Source organism: Carassius gibelio, chromosome B8 (genome assembly GCF_023724105.1).
Source record: "Carassius gibelio isolate Cgi1373 ecotype wild population from Czech Republic chromosome B8, carGib1.2-hapl.c, whole genome shotgun sequence".
Taxonomy (NCBI): Eukaryota; Metazoa; Chordata; class Actinopteri; order Cypriniformes; family Cyprinidae; genus Carassius; species Carassius gibelio.
This window is the reverse complement of record NC_068403.1, coordinates 18983214-19000533: the sequence shown is the minus strand read 5'-3', so window position 1 is coordinate 19000533 and position 17320 is coordinate 18983214. Positions and strand designations below refer to the sequence as shown.

Here is a 17320-nt window from a genome sequence, read left to right as displayed (position 1 = left end):
GTGAACTTTCATCAGTCCGCCATTGTTTCACTGCTGGAGCAGATGTAGACAAGAATGACTCCTAAGTGATTGTGTTTTGTTGTTGGATCTAATAATGAACATAGCAGTCATCATTTACTCCCGACATCTGAGCTGCTGAAGACGCAGTGGATTAACTTTGTTTTTGAAGGGAACCAGGACTGCCTAAATGCTTTAATGTTCACATGAATCATTCGTGATCCGGCTTCACCTACAGAAGGAGTGAATATAAGGTTAATTTATGAATCTTAGCAAATTGCCTTTCCTAATAATGTGCTGGTTAGCTGCTAACTAACACATTATAAGAAAAGGCAATTTGCAAAGATTCATAAAGCAAGTTCCACGGTTAAAGTAAATAGTCTCAGAGAACGACTCATCACCATATAGACTGTATAAAAACAGCTGGTCACCCTACAGTAGAGAGGGGCGGGGTCAGCAGAGCTCATTAGCATTTAAAGGAACATGCATTAAAACAGATCTTGTGAACATAGGTAAAAGGGTGTTGTTTTACACTACCACTGAGAAATTTTAACCAAAGAATGTTATAGACTTCTCATTAAGACCCTAAAGAATCATATCAAATTGTGGAAAATGGACATTCGATGAACCTTTTAACATGCCACTAGCGCAGGAGACACGGTCATGCACATCCGTATAGCGTCGACGCTGTAGTGTTTAAGGGGAAAGTATTAATAGAATAAAGAAATAAAAAATAAATAAACGACATGGGAAGATTATATGGCTAGATTCTGAATTTCGGTTTCGATTTTGAATGTTTTCTTCTTTCCCTTTAACACCAAGAAGAACAGTGAGCCAATCAAAATGTGATGTGTTTAAAAGGCCTAAGGCTAATATCGTCATCTCAGTGGCAAAATGTGTCCCAATTTGCATGAATTCCTCAAATATTTTAAATGTACATAAACAATGTTAAATAATATTGAATATAAACTATAAATATTGTAATATTCTAATGAGGTTTTTTTTATGCATCTGTTACATTTACATGTTGTATACAAAGGTGTTTAACTTTTGTGATACACGTGAATGTATTTTCTTTTATTGAAATATCGAGAGCAAAATATACAAAGATTTTAATCTATTTAAAATATATTGGAAATATCAATATTTAATATTTAAAAGATACTCACATTAATATAAACAATAACTTTAAATCAATTTTACTAAATATATTTAAACAAATAAATCAAATATATTTCGCAAATATATTTTTGGCATTATATATATATATATATATATATATATATATATATATATATATATATATATATATATATATATATATATATATATATATATATATATATATGTTTCATATGTTTTTGTACCCTGTGGTCTCTTTGTGATGTTTAGTGGGGGATTTTCTGCCTCAAACAGAAGGATGTTTAAAATAATTCCTCCTCATCTGCTTTTCATTTTTTCAGCAGCATGAAAACAAGTTTTTTGTTAAATGTCTTTCGTGATAAATTAAGAGCTTGCAGCAACAAAGAACTGCACATGTAGGTCAACAGCGCCCTCTAGTGCTCAACACGTGTCCTGATGCTTACAAATAGACTGCAGTGATGAGACGCTTCAACTGCTGACGCTACACAGTGCACAGCAAACATATTTGTATTGCTGCTGCAGCTGCTATTAAGCCACCGATTGTAGGTTAAACGTGGACACAATTACACCTTTTGACAAATTAATTTCCATAATCGTTCACTTAATACAGACCTGGATTAGCTGTCAAATCATTTTATAAAGATTACTGAATCAGACTCGAATTATGCCAATCATGTATTCTTTGTATTCATATATTGTGAAAACTAACGTTATGTACCAATCAGTGAACAAACTGAAATTCATTGATTTGTGGTCAGGTTTTTAATCTATCCACCTGGTATTTACCGATATAGACATAACTTGTTATTTGCAAGTTTAGGTAAATAAAGTGCAAAACGATAAAACACATTGTATTACAAACTATTTTGTTTGAGCTCAAATATGATAAATATTAGTTTGCAACAAGCAGCTAAAATAAATACGCGGCTTACACTTCACATTCAAGTTAAAGGTGCAGTAAGTTACTTCTGATGTTGAACGTTGAAATTGACACCGTTATAGCTCGTGCCTGATGATAACTATGGAAAGCCGTTTACATATTTAATCTATAAACCGTATCTATTTTCATGGTACTAGTAATTATTTTTTTAGATACTAGTATCTTTTCCATTAAAGAGTTAGTTCAGCCAGATATTAAAATTATGTCATTAATAACTTACCCTCATGTTGTTCCAAACCCGTAAGACCTCTGTTTATCTTTGTAACACAGTTTTTTTAGATTTAGTCCGAGAGCTCTCAGTCCCTCCATTGAAACTGTGTGTACGGTATACTGTCCATGTCCAGAAAGGTAAGAAAACATCCTCAAAGTAGTCCATGTGACATCAGAGTGTCAGTTAGAATTTTTTTCTGAATGTTCACTGAATGTTTTCATATTAATATTCTGTACAGGGCACACTGGTGCTACAGACACTGAATGTTTTCATATTAATATTCTGTACAATAAACAGGTTTCCATCCCACTCATTTGTATTTAGGGATGTCAATATTCGATCATTTCCATGATCGATCGTCGTTTAAATTAACCATCAATTAATAACCTTAATGCTGCAAAATGTGTCTGCAGTGGTATTATTATTATTATGTGCAAAAGCCACTTGGAAAAAAATCTTTCCCACACAAATTAAAGGGGTTTTAGTCTGAATAAAATGCTAGTAGCAGGACTGTAAAATGAATAGATGTGATTATGATCATTTGATAAAATGAAGAGAGCGATACGTTGGAGATCATTTATCTTTGTTGACTGTTTCCCGTCAAGGAGACAGCTGAATACGCCTCTTCAAATGGTTTTGTGGTGATCGTTGTTGTATTTTAAAACACAACTGCAATGTTTTCAAATGACACTATAGTACTGGTGCAACGGATCATCATTGATCCGTGATCCTTTCGGATCTTCGGTTCGGCAGACACGTGACCCGCGGATTGGTTTATGAAAAAAAAAAAAAAAAGTTGCGCATGTTCAGTCCACACTCAGTAGTCATGGCATGGAACGGCCGGCGCATTTTGGCATCCCTGTCAGATATAATGATGAAGGAAAGAGGTCAGAGTGTAAAACCGTAAAGGTGTGTAGAGACACCTTACGACATCCCGTCAGGCCACCACTTCAGCGAAAAGATTGTGCCAGATCTTTATGAACAGGAGAAGAAAAAGTTGTGGATGAACTATCCCGAGCATCTTCTGTTGAGCTCACGACAGAAGGGTGGACGTCCAGGGGGACGGAGAGCTATGTGACATCACAGCAGGCTGGGAGATGAGAAGTCCGGCTATTATGTTAAAAAGAAGATATTATGCCATGGTCACTTTAATTTAATAATTTAATGTTAATAAAAAAGACAAAATGTATATTTATTTGTCTTGGTCTTTTTTTCTTTTCTTTTTTTTATTGCTCACGTTTCGTTCTGTGCATATCCAAATGTTTCCATATTCGCAATGTATCTGAATGTTAAACTATAATATTTTTATGTAAACTAGACGGAAAAGATCATCCTCTTCACATGAACAAAAACGTCCTTGGAATAACAGCAGAGTGGACCGGTATACTGCGGTCTATTTAAACTGACCAGTGTAACCTTGTATATGTTTGGTTGACTGTACTTTATTTATAATAATGATCAGACTGCGATGTAAGTTTGAAATTAGAATGCACTTTAGACATTCTGTGTCATTTATACCAAACACAAATGTTGCTAGTTGCTAGTGTGTTTGCAGCACTACTGTTATTTATTTTTTAGATATTTAATTTTTATATATTTTTCAGTTTAATTGATTTTCATTTCTAAAATTGTAGGGATGAATACTTTTACATCAATGTCCTGTACAGGGCACACTGGTGCTACAGACACTGAATGTCTTTTACATTACTGTCCTGTACAGGGCACACTGGTGCTACAGACACTGAATGTTTTCATATTAATATTCTGTACAGGGCACACTGGTGCTACAGACACTGAATGTTTTCATATTAATATTCTGTACAGGGCACACTGGTGCTACAGACACTGAATGTTTTCATATTAATATTCTGTACAGGGCACACTGGTGCTACAGACACTGAATGTTTTCATATTAATATTCTGTACAGGGCACACTGGTGCTACAGACACTGAATGTTTTCATATTAATATTCTGTACAGGGCACACTGGTGCTACAGACACTGAATGTTTTTTACATTAATATGCTGTACAGGACACACAAAATCCAAACATTTTCATACAAAGCATTTTCTTCATTTGGATTCTTCAATTATTAATAATATATATATATATATATATATATATATATATATATATATATATATATATATATATATATATATTAATTAAACAAAACAAGGAATATAAATTTTGTAATAACACTATTTCACTATAATATATAAAACAGAGTATTTAAGAATAAATATAGCTGCAAGAAAAATTAAAATGTACACTTCTTGAGAAAAACGTAAGGATTTGCAAATTTTTACATCAAAGTTCGTAATTATGTTTGATATTTTTACCCAAATTAGGGTTTTGTGAGCAATAATGAGTACTCAATAAATGTAATTTATTTTTCATTCATACTCATCGCTGTAGGGCGCCCTCGCACAGAAACTCCACAAGTAAGACTCACTGATAATGATACTGGAAATTCAGATGTAGACTAGTAGCGGAATAAAATGTTATAGATTTTTATTGATGAAACATGAAGAAAATAAACAATGACTACGACAACATATGGTTTTATCTGTGCGCTTCAATCCACCTCGGGGATTTTTATAAGAATAAAACTTAAAATGCAATGGTAATAGATATAGCCTTTATCACTGTATAATAATATAATATAATAATATATAGTGGCATGATTTCTGCCTCATTCTGATTAATGAAACCATGTCAGATTACAATAATACGTTATTTCAATGACTCCACTGATGTTGTAAAGTGAATTTGGACTAAAACATGTAATTAAACCTTTGTTGGACAACATGTTCATAATCTTCCCTTGTGTTTTTGTGTTTTCATGGTAACCAATTAGCAAGATAGGATAACTTACAAAGCCAGTTAGCCTCACTTAACAATCAAATTAATTCAGCATATTCATTTATTGTTTTACTATGTGGACACTGATTGGATGGTGGAGAGGTACTCATGTTTATGTAATAATCTGTTTAAACGAAGATATCTCCAAATACATTCTCACTAGTTCTTTATTAGGTTGAAGATATCTCCAAATGAACAGGGAGTCATAGTTATTCTGTTTTTTATATCATCTTTCAATTCCTGACTAGTAATTATTGAAATAGTGACTAGTATCTATTTAAATATTACTAGTAGTTATTCATTAGGTACTAGTAGTTATTTATTAGACACTGGTATCTTTTGTAATTACTACTAGTAACTATTCTTATCTAACTATTCAGATCTGCTTTTTTAGTCACCTTAGAGTTCAATAAAAAATGTACTATGTACTAGTAAAATAAAAAATCATACTAGCAACATTTCAAATACGTACTAGTATCTTGTAAATGTGTACTAGTAGCTAATGAATAAGTACTAGCATCTAATGAATAAATACTAGTGTCTAACGAATAAGCACTAGCATCTAATAAGTACTAATATATAATTATTAAGTAGCAATATCTAATGAATAAGTACTAGCATCTAATAAATAAGTACTACTATCTAATGATTAAATAATAGTATCTTATATGTACTAGCATCTAATGAATAAATACTAGTACCTAATAAATAAGCACTAGTATCTGATGAATAAGTACAAGTAGCTTTACTAAAGACACTAGTACCTAAAGAATAAGTACTAGTAGTTAATGAATAATTACTGGTACATAATGGAAAAGATACTAGTATTTACAAAAAAAAAAAAAAGTACTATTAATGTTAAATTAGATACTAGTGTTGTTTATAGATTAAATGTTAGAATGGCTTGCCATATGATAATCTTTGTTTTCAAGTCACATTTTTCTTCTCCCAATCACTAGTGTAGGCTGTAAGACTGGTGTGGTGCTCGGCCTGATTGGTCCGATCCACATGGTTCTTCCCAATTTACACAGCTTACGAAGTACACAAGCGAAAGATGTGAAGACTAATTTTTACTCAAGTTCAAGTAAAAGTACAGAAAACTAAACTTTAGTACAAAAACTAAATTTCTTTTTTTTTTTTAAAGTGCACTTTCTATTATTGTTGTATGTAATACTTGCAATCTTTCAAAAGTACTAAAAAAGTCACAAGTTCACAGAAAAAAAAATGAAATACTAAAATAAGTGAAGTACGGATTCTCAAAAAGTGCTTCCAAGTACAATACTCAAGTAAATGTTCTTTGTTACGGTCCACCTCTGGATAGGACCGTGTAAAAAAAAAAAAATTCAGCAAACAAAAAGAACAAAATGCAAGCTCCAGCCAACGAAATTCTGAAATATTTATCCATTATAATCATTTACATGACTTTAAGGGATAGTTCACTCAAAAATGAAAATTTTCATCAATATAATTACAGAATATTAATGTAATGCCTCATGTCGTTTCAAACCAAACACAAATTAAGATATTTCTGATAAAATCCAAGAGCTTTCTGACATCTGCTCAGTTAATACTTTAGCTTTAAGGCCGTGTCCAAAATCTTCACCTTATAGTGCACTATTTAAGCCATTAGCTGTGGTGTCTGAATCAATGTACACTGAGTAGTGCCAGAGTGCACCTCTGTGACGAGTATACAATACAACCAGTGCACACTCCCTAGACGCCAGGCTAGAATATGCATTCACATTATAATAAAAGTGTTTTACAATATTATTTAAAAAAACATTTTATAATAACATGATGTTGTTACCATAGTATAATTCTTGTTTAATATTTTAGTAATAACTATTTGTAATAATTATTGTTAGTACTCCTAGTTCAAATTGTGCAGCTCTACAAACAAGCACAACAAACCTGGTGCTCTTTTACAACCAGAAAAACAGCAATTGGATTTAGGCAACCCTAGCACTAGAGGCGATTTGGGATACACAGCATAAATCTCACTCCTGAATTTCTCACCATGCTCCTGATTCGGTTTATCTGCTCATTAGTACAGGCCTTATGAGTTGAACCACCACTCGTGTGCAGTGCTTTCCAAAGATCAGTATTTAAAAAACATTATAAACTGACAAATGAATAAATACTACCAACAACAGAACAACGGCAACAGTGGAGCAATAAAAAAAGGACAACAAACAAATCAATGGCAATAAGCTTTTTATTTAAACATTAAGGCAGTGTCTGTTTTTTTTTCTGTTTAATTTTTACACTGCTATCCACAAAGCTTGCTGGTGGCCATGTTGAAATACAACAGTGTGAATATCAATCTTGCAGCAAATCACATAAATATGTACATCCTTTTAGGTCTATTTACACTCCTCGCTATAATACAGAAAAAAAGAAAAAGCAATATGCACAAAATGGTTGTACGAAAACAGATGCCACCCAAATACCCACTTAACCTTTCCAATCTAAAGAGGGGCGATGATTACCGCTGTTTTCCCATCTCTCTCCTCTTCATTTGTTTTAATCTCTCAGCTTCATTTACGTTTATCAGTTACAAATGAGAACGCCTCCTCATCTAAGGAAAGTGCAATACTGTCCTCAGTAAAAAGGTCAAACAAACAGTCAATAAAGAGGAAAGAGAGCTCGCTATACAAGAAAACACTGAACTTTAGAGTGACTTGTCCACAAAATACAATACTGTCTGGAGTGATATGTCAGAGAACGTATCTCAAAATCAGAGCAGAGCATTCTGGGATGTCTGTGCAGATGTTATGGTTTAAAAAAAAAAAAGAAAAAAGTATAGCTACTGTTCGCTCACCCCATTCAGGGATCTTGATGAGAATGTATTTGGGATTGAAGTGACTGAAGATAAAGCCCCATTATACAAAACCACACTAGGTAGTGCACTACAACGGTCCTCGACCATCAAAGCAACAACAAAAGCCCCCCACCGGATAAAACCCACCGCTGAACTTCACGTTTCATCTTTTAATTAGCTTCTAAAAATATCCACAAAGTCTGGAGATTACAATGAGCATTGCAGTTCGAACTGTTAAAGAGACCTTTCATAGTAAAACCATGTGACAAATAAAAGTCAAACAATACGAATTAAAACATTTCATTAAATCTAATATGCATGCAAAGCAATTAGTAATCCCACCGCTGAGGCGTTTTGGAGAGGAGACTGACACGGTAAATGTCTCCTTCACGGATTTAAATTGTGCCTGCGTGACAAATTGTACAACCCTGGCATAACAAGGAGAAAAGAAACAAATTTAAAAACAAACAACTGTGCGTAGTCACTTGGTAGTTTTAACTTCAGAAATGTATATGTCAAATACATGGCACTTAACACTAGAATTATCTTTAAAACTGTACAGAGTGAAGGACTACAGGTTAGATGAGGTGTGCCGTCTGCTCACCTCAATTTTATTTTATACGCAGGATATCTCTCCTCAAATGAACCTACAGAAAGAAAGAAAAAAACATCCCCAAGCTTTCGTTTAAGCATTAAAGAGCAAAAGTTAAGCAGCTCTCAGTGAGTGTCATATCAAAGGACTGGCCAGACAGCATGGCTTTAACTCTTCAACAAACAGATGACGTGAAACACAACAGGTCTGCTGGGACGTTCAGACCTGATCAAGCAGCTTCCCCTAAAGATGCGTCCACTCGCTCAACTCTCTGCCAGTGATTGTCGCAAGAGAGTGGAACACTTGACAAGGTAGGTGACGAAACAAATCAACAAAGCTCTGTATAAGAAAAACAACTAAAATAAATGCTGTTTAAAAAGTTGCATTCAGGTCGGCATCCGCTGAAGGACACTGACAGGAACCGTTTGCCGACTAAGTGCTTAACTCATTACAAAAAAAACATGCAAAGGTTTATGTACATAAAAAAAGTTCGGACATCTACTATCAAAGAGAGATGACAGAAGAGACAACGTATTATTGGTCATCTAGAGGCCAAAAATGAAGGTTTGATGTTAACAAATGGACATTATGAGGACCCTGTAAAACCAATGATTTGGCCGCCCACATAAACTCTCAGAAGTAGCACGGAACGGACATAACGTTACAGGATAACATGAACTCTGCTTCAAAAACCAGTAGAGTTTAGTGCAGGGATCGACTACCCTGCCTTTCTGAAGGTCTATGTTTCATCACACAAATACTCAGATGACCCAACAGTGTCAGATCCATAAAAAAAATAACAGGGTCATCTTGACAACACATGAGTCATCATGAAGGAGTGCAGATGCACATGAGAACTCAGAGGCCATACGTGCACGCCTGTGTGTGTGGTGCTTATTTCTGTTTCATCCAGCCTTTGCATTACACCACACACACACACACACAAAATAAACAATTTGCTGCTGTATTACAGTATAAGAGTGTGTGTGTCCTGAGCAGTCTAATGAGGAATGCTCCAAAACGCGTCAACAAAACAGATGAGTCCATGAGTCAACTCTGATTAAAAAAAAATAACCTAAAAAGTGATTCATCCTACAAGTAGTCCTGGAGTGACGCACACGCCAACACACTGATACATAAACCCACGTCTGCAGCCATGTAATGCACTTCCACTGATGGCGTGAGTGTGTCCACGTAATGTTTTTCTCTATGCATGATTATGTGTGTAGAGGTATCAGAGGGCATGAGCGCTGATGGACGTATGTTCCCGCATGTCAGCATGGACATGAGTACGTGCGTTTACGAACATCCCTGTTTACAGTAACAAGTTTCTGTTCACAAGCAGCAAACGTTCAGTCCTAGTGTACGCAGCGTGAGGTGTGTGTTCACTCGCTGTCTGACAGGGTCTCGTATTGAGAGCACAGCAGAGGTTTGGGTTCTTCCTCCCAGGTGCGGGGTTGAGTCTGGCTCTGTGGAGGCGCTGATGTGCCCTGCTGCGTTGGGGAAGGTGAGGGTCCCGACATCATCCCGCTGGGGAGACGCATCTGCATGGTCAGGGGGTTACAGGGGAATGGAGTGGGGCCTAAGAGGAGGAACCAGAAAAAATGTCAGAGATTATGTATAAATATATAAAATGTGCAGTACCATTCGGTAGGACTTGTAACATTTCTAAAGGAAGTCTCTTATGCTCACCAAGGCTGCATTTATTCAATCAGAAATACAGTAAAACGTCCTTTTTCGAAGCTTTTCTATTTAAACGCATTTTAAAATATAATTGATTTCTTTGATGACAAACCTGAATTTACACGATCCTACACAAATCATTGTAATATGCTGATTTGATGCTGAAGAAACATTTCTGATTTTAATCGAAGTTGAAACCTGTTGAGCTGCTTGATATTTTTGTAGAAAACCCTGATAAAATTATTTTCAGGGTTCTTTGATGAATAGATGAATACCGTATTTTCTGGGCTATAAGTCGCACTTTTTTTCATAGTTTGGCTGGTCCTGTGACTTACAGTCAGGTGCGACTTATTTATCAAAATTAATTTGACATGAACCGAGAAAAAAATGAACCAAGAGAAAACATTACCGTGTACAGCCACAAGAGGGCGCTCTATGCTGCCAGAGATGCTGCTCAATGCTCCTGTAGTCTACACTAAGGAGCATAGAGTGCCCTCTCGCGGCTGGAGACTGTAATGTTTTCTCTTGGTTCTTCGACCTATAGTCCAGTGCAACTTATATATGTTTTTTTCCTCGTCATGATGTATTTTTGGACTGATGGGACTTATACTCAGGTGTGACTTATAGTCCGAATAATACTGTAGTCACCTTTGACCAATTTATTGCAACCTTTCAGAAATTATATATTTTCCCCCTTGCTAAAAAACAAAAAATTTTAACTTGAATTTAACAAATTAAACCAAATGTATAATATAATGATTTGAAATATTAGGTGAAATTGATTCAGTTATATTTTTTTGCAGATGTTCCTACATATATTGTGATCGAGTGTGTGCACACGTGTACCTGTAGATGAGGGTCTGTCCTCCCAAACTCTGTTGGTGAGTGGGGTGTGACGGTTACAGTCTCCCTCAGAGTGGACAGAGGACACAGATGAAGGTCTCTCTCCTCCAGACAGACCAGGAGACTTAGTCTTGCGACCATTAGAGCGCCCTCCTTTGGATTTAACTGAATTCAAACACAGGAAACAAATCAGATAGTCAGACAAATAAATACAAAGATATCTGAATGTATTTCCAAAATAATTCTCAGCTGGTGGAACATAATGCAAAACAGGACAAAGGTCTGTTCTATAACCAGTGAAAAAAGTATGCAAATGCAAGTAATACATAAAAGTTGTTTTGTTGTAGACATGAAAGGAACAAAACAGTGCATATTTACCAGTCACTTGGTAAAAATTAGAAAAAAATGGGGTGGTGCCAAAATGAACATGTTGAGCCCTCAAAAAATTAAAGTATGCAAGATAAGAAAACACAACTGCATTAAATACAGGCTCATCATCGTGTAACAATTTATCATCACATGCTGTTAATTTACATGTGAGCACCTTTGGTCCAAAAAATGGAGCCAAAACACATGCTGCCATGAAGGTAGCTGCATTATCAAGGGTTTATTTGGTGCACCTGGCAGGGAGTAGGGGTCTTCAGAACGCCCATCCACTGAAGCTGGCGGCCCGATGGCAGCTGGCACCCCAACACTCATCGAGCTGACAGAGTTAGACGGCGAGCGTTCGTCCATCTGTTCATCATAATTGCCCATGAGGGCCTTCCTGATGATGGCCTCCAGACCTATAGTATTACCGCTGGCCTCTGGTGGCGGGTGACTGCGCACACTCACAGGTACTAAAACAGAAGTTACAGTGGTTGTGTTAAAGAAACAGGAGTGTGTGAAGTTATTTGGCAAGCTTTCCTTAAGACAAAGGACAGTGGTATAAAATTAACTGCTGTTGAGGAGAAGACCACAACTGGAGGAGCTGCTCACCTGCATTTGTAGAGGCGGGCATGTTAAAGATTTCTGTCCCAGGTTGGCCTGGGTCTAAAACAGAGACAGGAAAAGATAAGTTTAGTCAGCAACAATAACATACATATTAATGCCAGTTAAAACCCAACAGATTCAGTCCCATTAACTCACTGAATTCAGCCTCTGTCCCAACCACCATCTTCTTAATCATTTCCTTCTTGCTCTTGACAATAGCGGAGTTGCTCTCAGTCAGTTTACTGAAGAAGGCTGGATGTTGAGAGCTACTGGCCGGTGAACGAGATCCCATTCTGAGACACAAATGCAGAGAATGAGAACTGAAAATACATGATGAAAGATGATCCAATTAGTGAAGGAATCCTTCTATTGAGTCAAATAGTTTAACTGATTCATTAACCCTCTGGAGTCTAAGGCCTGGTTCACACGGGACGATTTTAAAATTGTCGGCAGATTTTCCAAACCTGAGAGACCCCACACACGGCGATAAAAAATCACGGGTCTAACAGTTTTGGTCGCTCCGTGTGTGGTGTGCAGCCACACGGCAATATCAACACATCACACACGAACCGATTTGACTCCCGAGCATTCCCAGGTCAGACGGGAAATCTCGCAAAATCCCTCGAGATCAAACGTGACTTTTGAGTAAACAATCATGGCGGACGAAGAGGATGCAGTGGCCATAGTTTGTGCTTTGTTTTTAACGGGAAAAAAAACATAAGAAAAATAAGAAAAGGCGATGGTCAAAGAGGTGGAGACGACGCGAGCATGGACTATACTTGCTATATCATGATATGGAGATAAGTTGTTGTTTTATCTCATAGAAATGTTGTTACGTACTACACAGATTAATAACCGTTGAAATAAACGTTCATATATTAGTTTCCATGTACTCTGGTGGACTGCAGTTGTGGATGTAGTTATGCCCATCGACTTTATTTGTATTTGTTATATTATATACGCCGGCTGTTTTGATTTTGTTTCCCGGTACTATCACTGCCTCGTCACCTCGCGTTCTGATTGGCTACACGCCACAGTCCACAGGCTGCGTGATTGTTTGTCCTCGGGGGACACCACACACGAGAAGAAATCGGGCCAAATAAATCCAACATGTTGGATATCCCCGATTTGAGATCGGAGCGGTCCCGACATTCTTCCGAGCAGAGGAGATTAGTCTTAACACACCACACACGGCAGGAATATTTGATCAGATTATTTTACGATAATCGGAGCATCCTAAGATTGTCGGAAGGGCTGAATCGGGGCTAAAATCGGCCCAATTATCCTGCCGTGTGAACCAGCCTTAAGGGTATTTCTGATGCCTGGAGAAGTTTTGTCATGCCCTGACATTTGTGCTTTTTTCAGTTTCTTATAACATCTAAATGGCTGAAATCTTATCTCACTGTAATCAGCACATACTGTGCTATAATAATATGTGAGCAGCATGTATGTACATGATTGTGTTTTTGAAAAAAAAATTTTATGTGTGGTAAGTGAAAAACTCAAAATGTTAAAATAACTTGAATAAGGCCATATAACACATATAGAACATTCGTTCCCGGGACTTTTGAGAACTGGAGCTTGTAGCGTAGAATGTTTCTTTCTAAATTATGCGAAAATCTTCTTGTTTACTCACTCACAGAAAACAATATATTGATTTAAATTTTCGAAGACACTTTTTGTTGGTAAAAGTTATATGCGAGTAGGCATCAACTATCATGAATATCATTGTGAGATTACACCTGAGAAGACAAAGGCCTGCATAATCAGCCGCATAATGAGCCTTTCAGTCAGCTGTGTCATTGTGAGTGAGGAGTTACAAGAAAGAATGTGAGGACAAAATAAATATATATAATTTTATGTTTGTAGTTTATTTAGAATATATTTAATTATCCCTCAACATAATTTAAGATCCACTTGGGGGAGCAGTTAAACAATTTATTAGGGATAATCAAAGCTGGCTTTCAAAGCTGATTTTTTTGCATCATTACTCCAGTCACACAATCCTTCAGAAATCCTTTTAACAATCTGATTTTCTACAAAAAAAAAAAAAAAACAACATTTATTGTTATTATTCGCATTATTATTATTCATGTTGAAAAGAGCTGAGAATATTTTTCAGTTTTTTAGGGGGGATATATTGAAAGAATAGCATTGTTTGTTACATTTGTTACAGTTATATTTATTGGTTACATTTACATTTATTTGTTACATTTATATTATTTACATCAAGCTTTTGAATGGTATAGTATTGTATATTGTTATTGAAACTTCATAATATTTCACTTGATTATACATTTAGTCAGGAATTATAGTTTGGAAAAAGTATTTGGAAAAAGTCGAACTATTAAAATGTTTACACTTTAAGTGAAAACTAGTACAGGTATATAAATAAATAAAAAGAAACTTCCTCATGTTTATGATCTCTGCTGAATAAAGCGCTTCATTCTTTTTTTTTTCTGAGGAAATCCAAATCCTCAACCACATCACATCTTTTTGGGGTGAATAATGTATTATTCCTCTCATCGAGAAGCAAACCGTAAAATAAAAGAACTTGAAGAACAGTCTTGCTTCGTTGTCCTCTGTTGTGTGGGCGTATTCAAGCCACGCGCTTCAGTGAAACATTAGAATCTGAATAGAGCGTTCAGCGCGGGGGCGTGGTCACATTAGAAGATAATGAAGGGAGACGTGAAAGACGGACATCACGTTATTTTCGTATGGATTACTTTATCACAGAATATTTATTTTCGGCAGCATTTGTTTAGTTTAAAAGTAGACATGTCAGGCTTTCTATAGATATCTCTCTCATGTCTCTTTGTTGAGTATTCACTGAGTTACAGTTCATTTTAATGACGCGTTGAAATGCACAACGTTTTGTTGTTATGTCTGTATACAAAAAAAAAGATGTATTCGATTGATGTATTGCTCTTATCAGTATGATCAAAACTGAAAGTGTAATTTAAGTTCTTTTCAGGGTTATCAGGAGAAAATGCCTCATAACGCATATATGTGTTAATCGACTCCAGAGGGTTAAAGAATGGACTCTTTTCACAGACTGTGATGAGGTGCTTCCAGAGCTATTAAAAATCAAACTGAAATTATAATTATAGTTTTCTGTACACCACTATGGAAGTTCACTCAAGCATGACGACTTCTGCCTCAGAGAACCAAGGGAATGTGTAAAGTGTCCATTGCAAAGAATCAGTCTGAATCGTTGTTTGAACCAATTCACTCTAATAAGACCCACTCCCATCACTATCACGTGAATGCATCTGTTTGTATGTTATATACCCCTGCTCCGCCTGTTCATTAGGGTAAGCAGCTCCTGGTGTCTCTGGCTCTGAAACGGCCCCTGGTGGTGAAACCGGTTCAATCCCATCAGCAGCCAGACTCACTGGAGAGGTCTTACTCTGAGAAGGAGACCTGTCTCTGCCTCTCTCCCTCTCAGCAGCCGTGCCTTCTGGGGTGTAGCGGGCATTGGGGTCAGTGGGGGTCTGGGCTTGGGGAGCGCTGGGAGGACGAGTGAGATCCAGCACAGGGGAGTTGTGATATCCAAACACAGGCTGTAGGGATGACTGACCCCCTATCTGGCCTTGCTGCGACTGCCGTGTGTAGTCTTTCGTGATCACCTCCTGTAAAGAGAAAACATCCATTTGGTGACGTGCAAGCAGGAGACAAGTACACATATTAATATTTAGTATATATATATATATATATTTTTACCTATGTAAAAGGTAAACTTGATTTTAATTGCGACAGCCATACAGATTGCTTCATTTAATTGTCTAGAATTTGCTGGGCATTTTTGTCCATTTTTGTGGCACTTACACTGATGTGCTGGGCGAGGGTGACCACTCTCTGAGAGCCTTTGACAGCAGAAGGCGGCTGCTGACCTGGAGAAAGTCTGTCCTCAGACCCGTACAGCTGTTCTAGGGCCTTTTGGTGAGCTGCAGAGAGGACAGCGAAGCACACATAGACAGGTAGAGAAGACATGAAAGTGCAGTTGAGTATGGTGTGGCAGAAGGCTCTGGATTACTCTGAGGGTAAAAGCAGAGACGGGTGTGTAAGCGGTGCGGTCACATACAGGCTCTGGGATAACAGTACTCAATGACTTGCTCACACGTGTGTTCAGAGATCAAGCCAACATTATGGAGGCATCTGACTTTAGTCAAGTGTAAGCACTGTGCTGATTAGCAAAAATGCTTTAAACAAAAACAACAATAAAACAGAAGCAAATTGCATGTTTAATATGAGCTGTGAAGGAAGGAGAGGTGGATATATCTGCTTTAATACCAGGCCTAAGAATCAGGGATATTTTCCTTTTTCTGCAGCTGTAAATTGGATTTTCCCCACTGTTTTCACACTAGCCATTGTTATATTTACAACAGAATAAAGTATAGATTGACATGATAGAAAATTATATATATGATATATATATAGGGTGATCAGACATCTCGTTATTCCCGTGTGTGTGTGTGTATATACACACAAACACACACATACACACACACATACAGTATTGTTCAAAATAATAGCAGTACAATGTGACTAACCAGAATAATCAAGGTTTTTAGTATATTTTTTATTGCTACGTGGCAAACAAGTTACCAGTAGGTTCAGTAGATTGTCAGAAAACAAACAAGACCCAGCATTCATGATATGCACACTCTTAAGGCTGTGCAATTGGGCAATTAGTTGAAAGGGGTGTGTTCAAAAAAATAGCAGTGTCTACCTTTGACTGTACAAACTCAAAACTATTTTGTACAAACATTTTTTTTTTCTGGGATTTAGCAATCCTGTGAATCACTAAACTAATATTTAGTTGTATGACCACAGTTTTTTAAAACTGCTTGACATCTGTGTGGCATGGAGTCAACCAACTTGTGGCACCTCTCAGCTGTTATTCCACTCCATGATTCTTTAACAACATTCCACAATTCATTCACATTTCTTGGTTTTGCTTCAGAAACAGCATTTTTGATATCACCCCACAAGTTCTCAATTGGATTAAGGTCTGGAGATTGGGCTGGCCACTCCAAAAAGAACAATTTTACTCTCATCAGTCCACAAAATGTTCCTCCATTTCTCTTTAGGCCAGTTGATGTGTTCTTTGGCAAATTGTAACCTCTTCTGCACATGCCTTTTTTTTAACAGAGGGACTTTGCGGGGGATTCTTGAAAATAGATTAGCTTCACACAGACGTCTTCTAACTGTCACAGTACTTACAGGTAACTCCAGACTGTCTTTGATCA

At 36.7% G+C, this 17320-nt stretch overlaps 1 protein-coding gene across 2 annotated transcripts in view; it reads right to left on the bottom strand.

Annotated features, from left to right (window-relative positions):
- Positions 1-7354: 7354 nt before the first annotated feature.
- Positions 7355-17320, bottom strand: part of LOC127964064 (nuclear receptor corepressor 2) — a 116895-nt gene continuing 106929 nt past the window's right edge. For both annotated transcript variants that reach the window (XM_052564214.1, XM_052564215.1), the window contains 7 exons: positions 15897-16015; positions 15360-15700; positions 12225-12361; positions 12075-12128; positions 11717-11935; positions 11100-11261; positions 7355-10152 (listed from right to left, as the gene is read on the bottom strand). In XM_052564214.1, coding sequence (XP_052420174.1) covers positions 9956-10152; positions 11100-11261; positions 11717-11935; positions 12075-12128; positions 12225-12361; positions 15360-15700; positions 15897-16015 — 1229 coding nt within the window. In that variant the 3' untranslated portion in view covers positions 7355-9955. The remainder of the gene's footprint in view (positions 10153-11099; positions 11262-11716; positions 11936-12074; positions 12129-12224; positions 12362-15359; positions 15701-15896; positions 16016-17320) is intronic.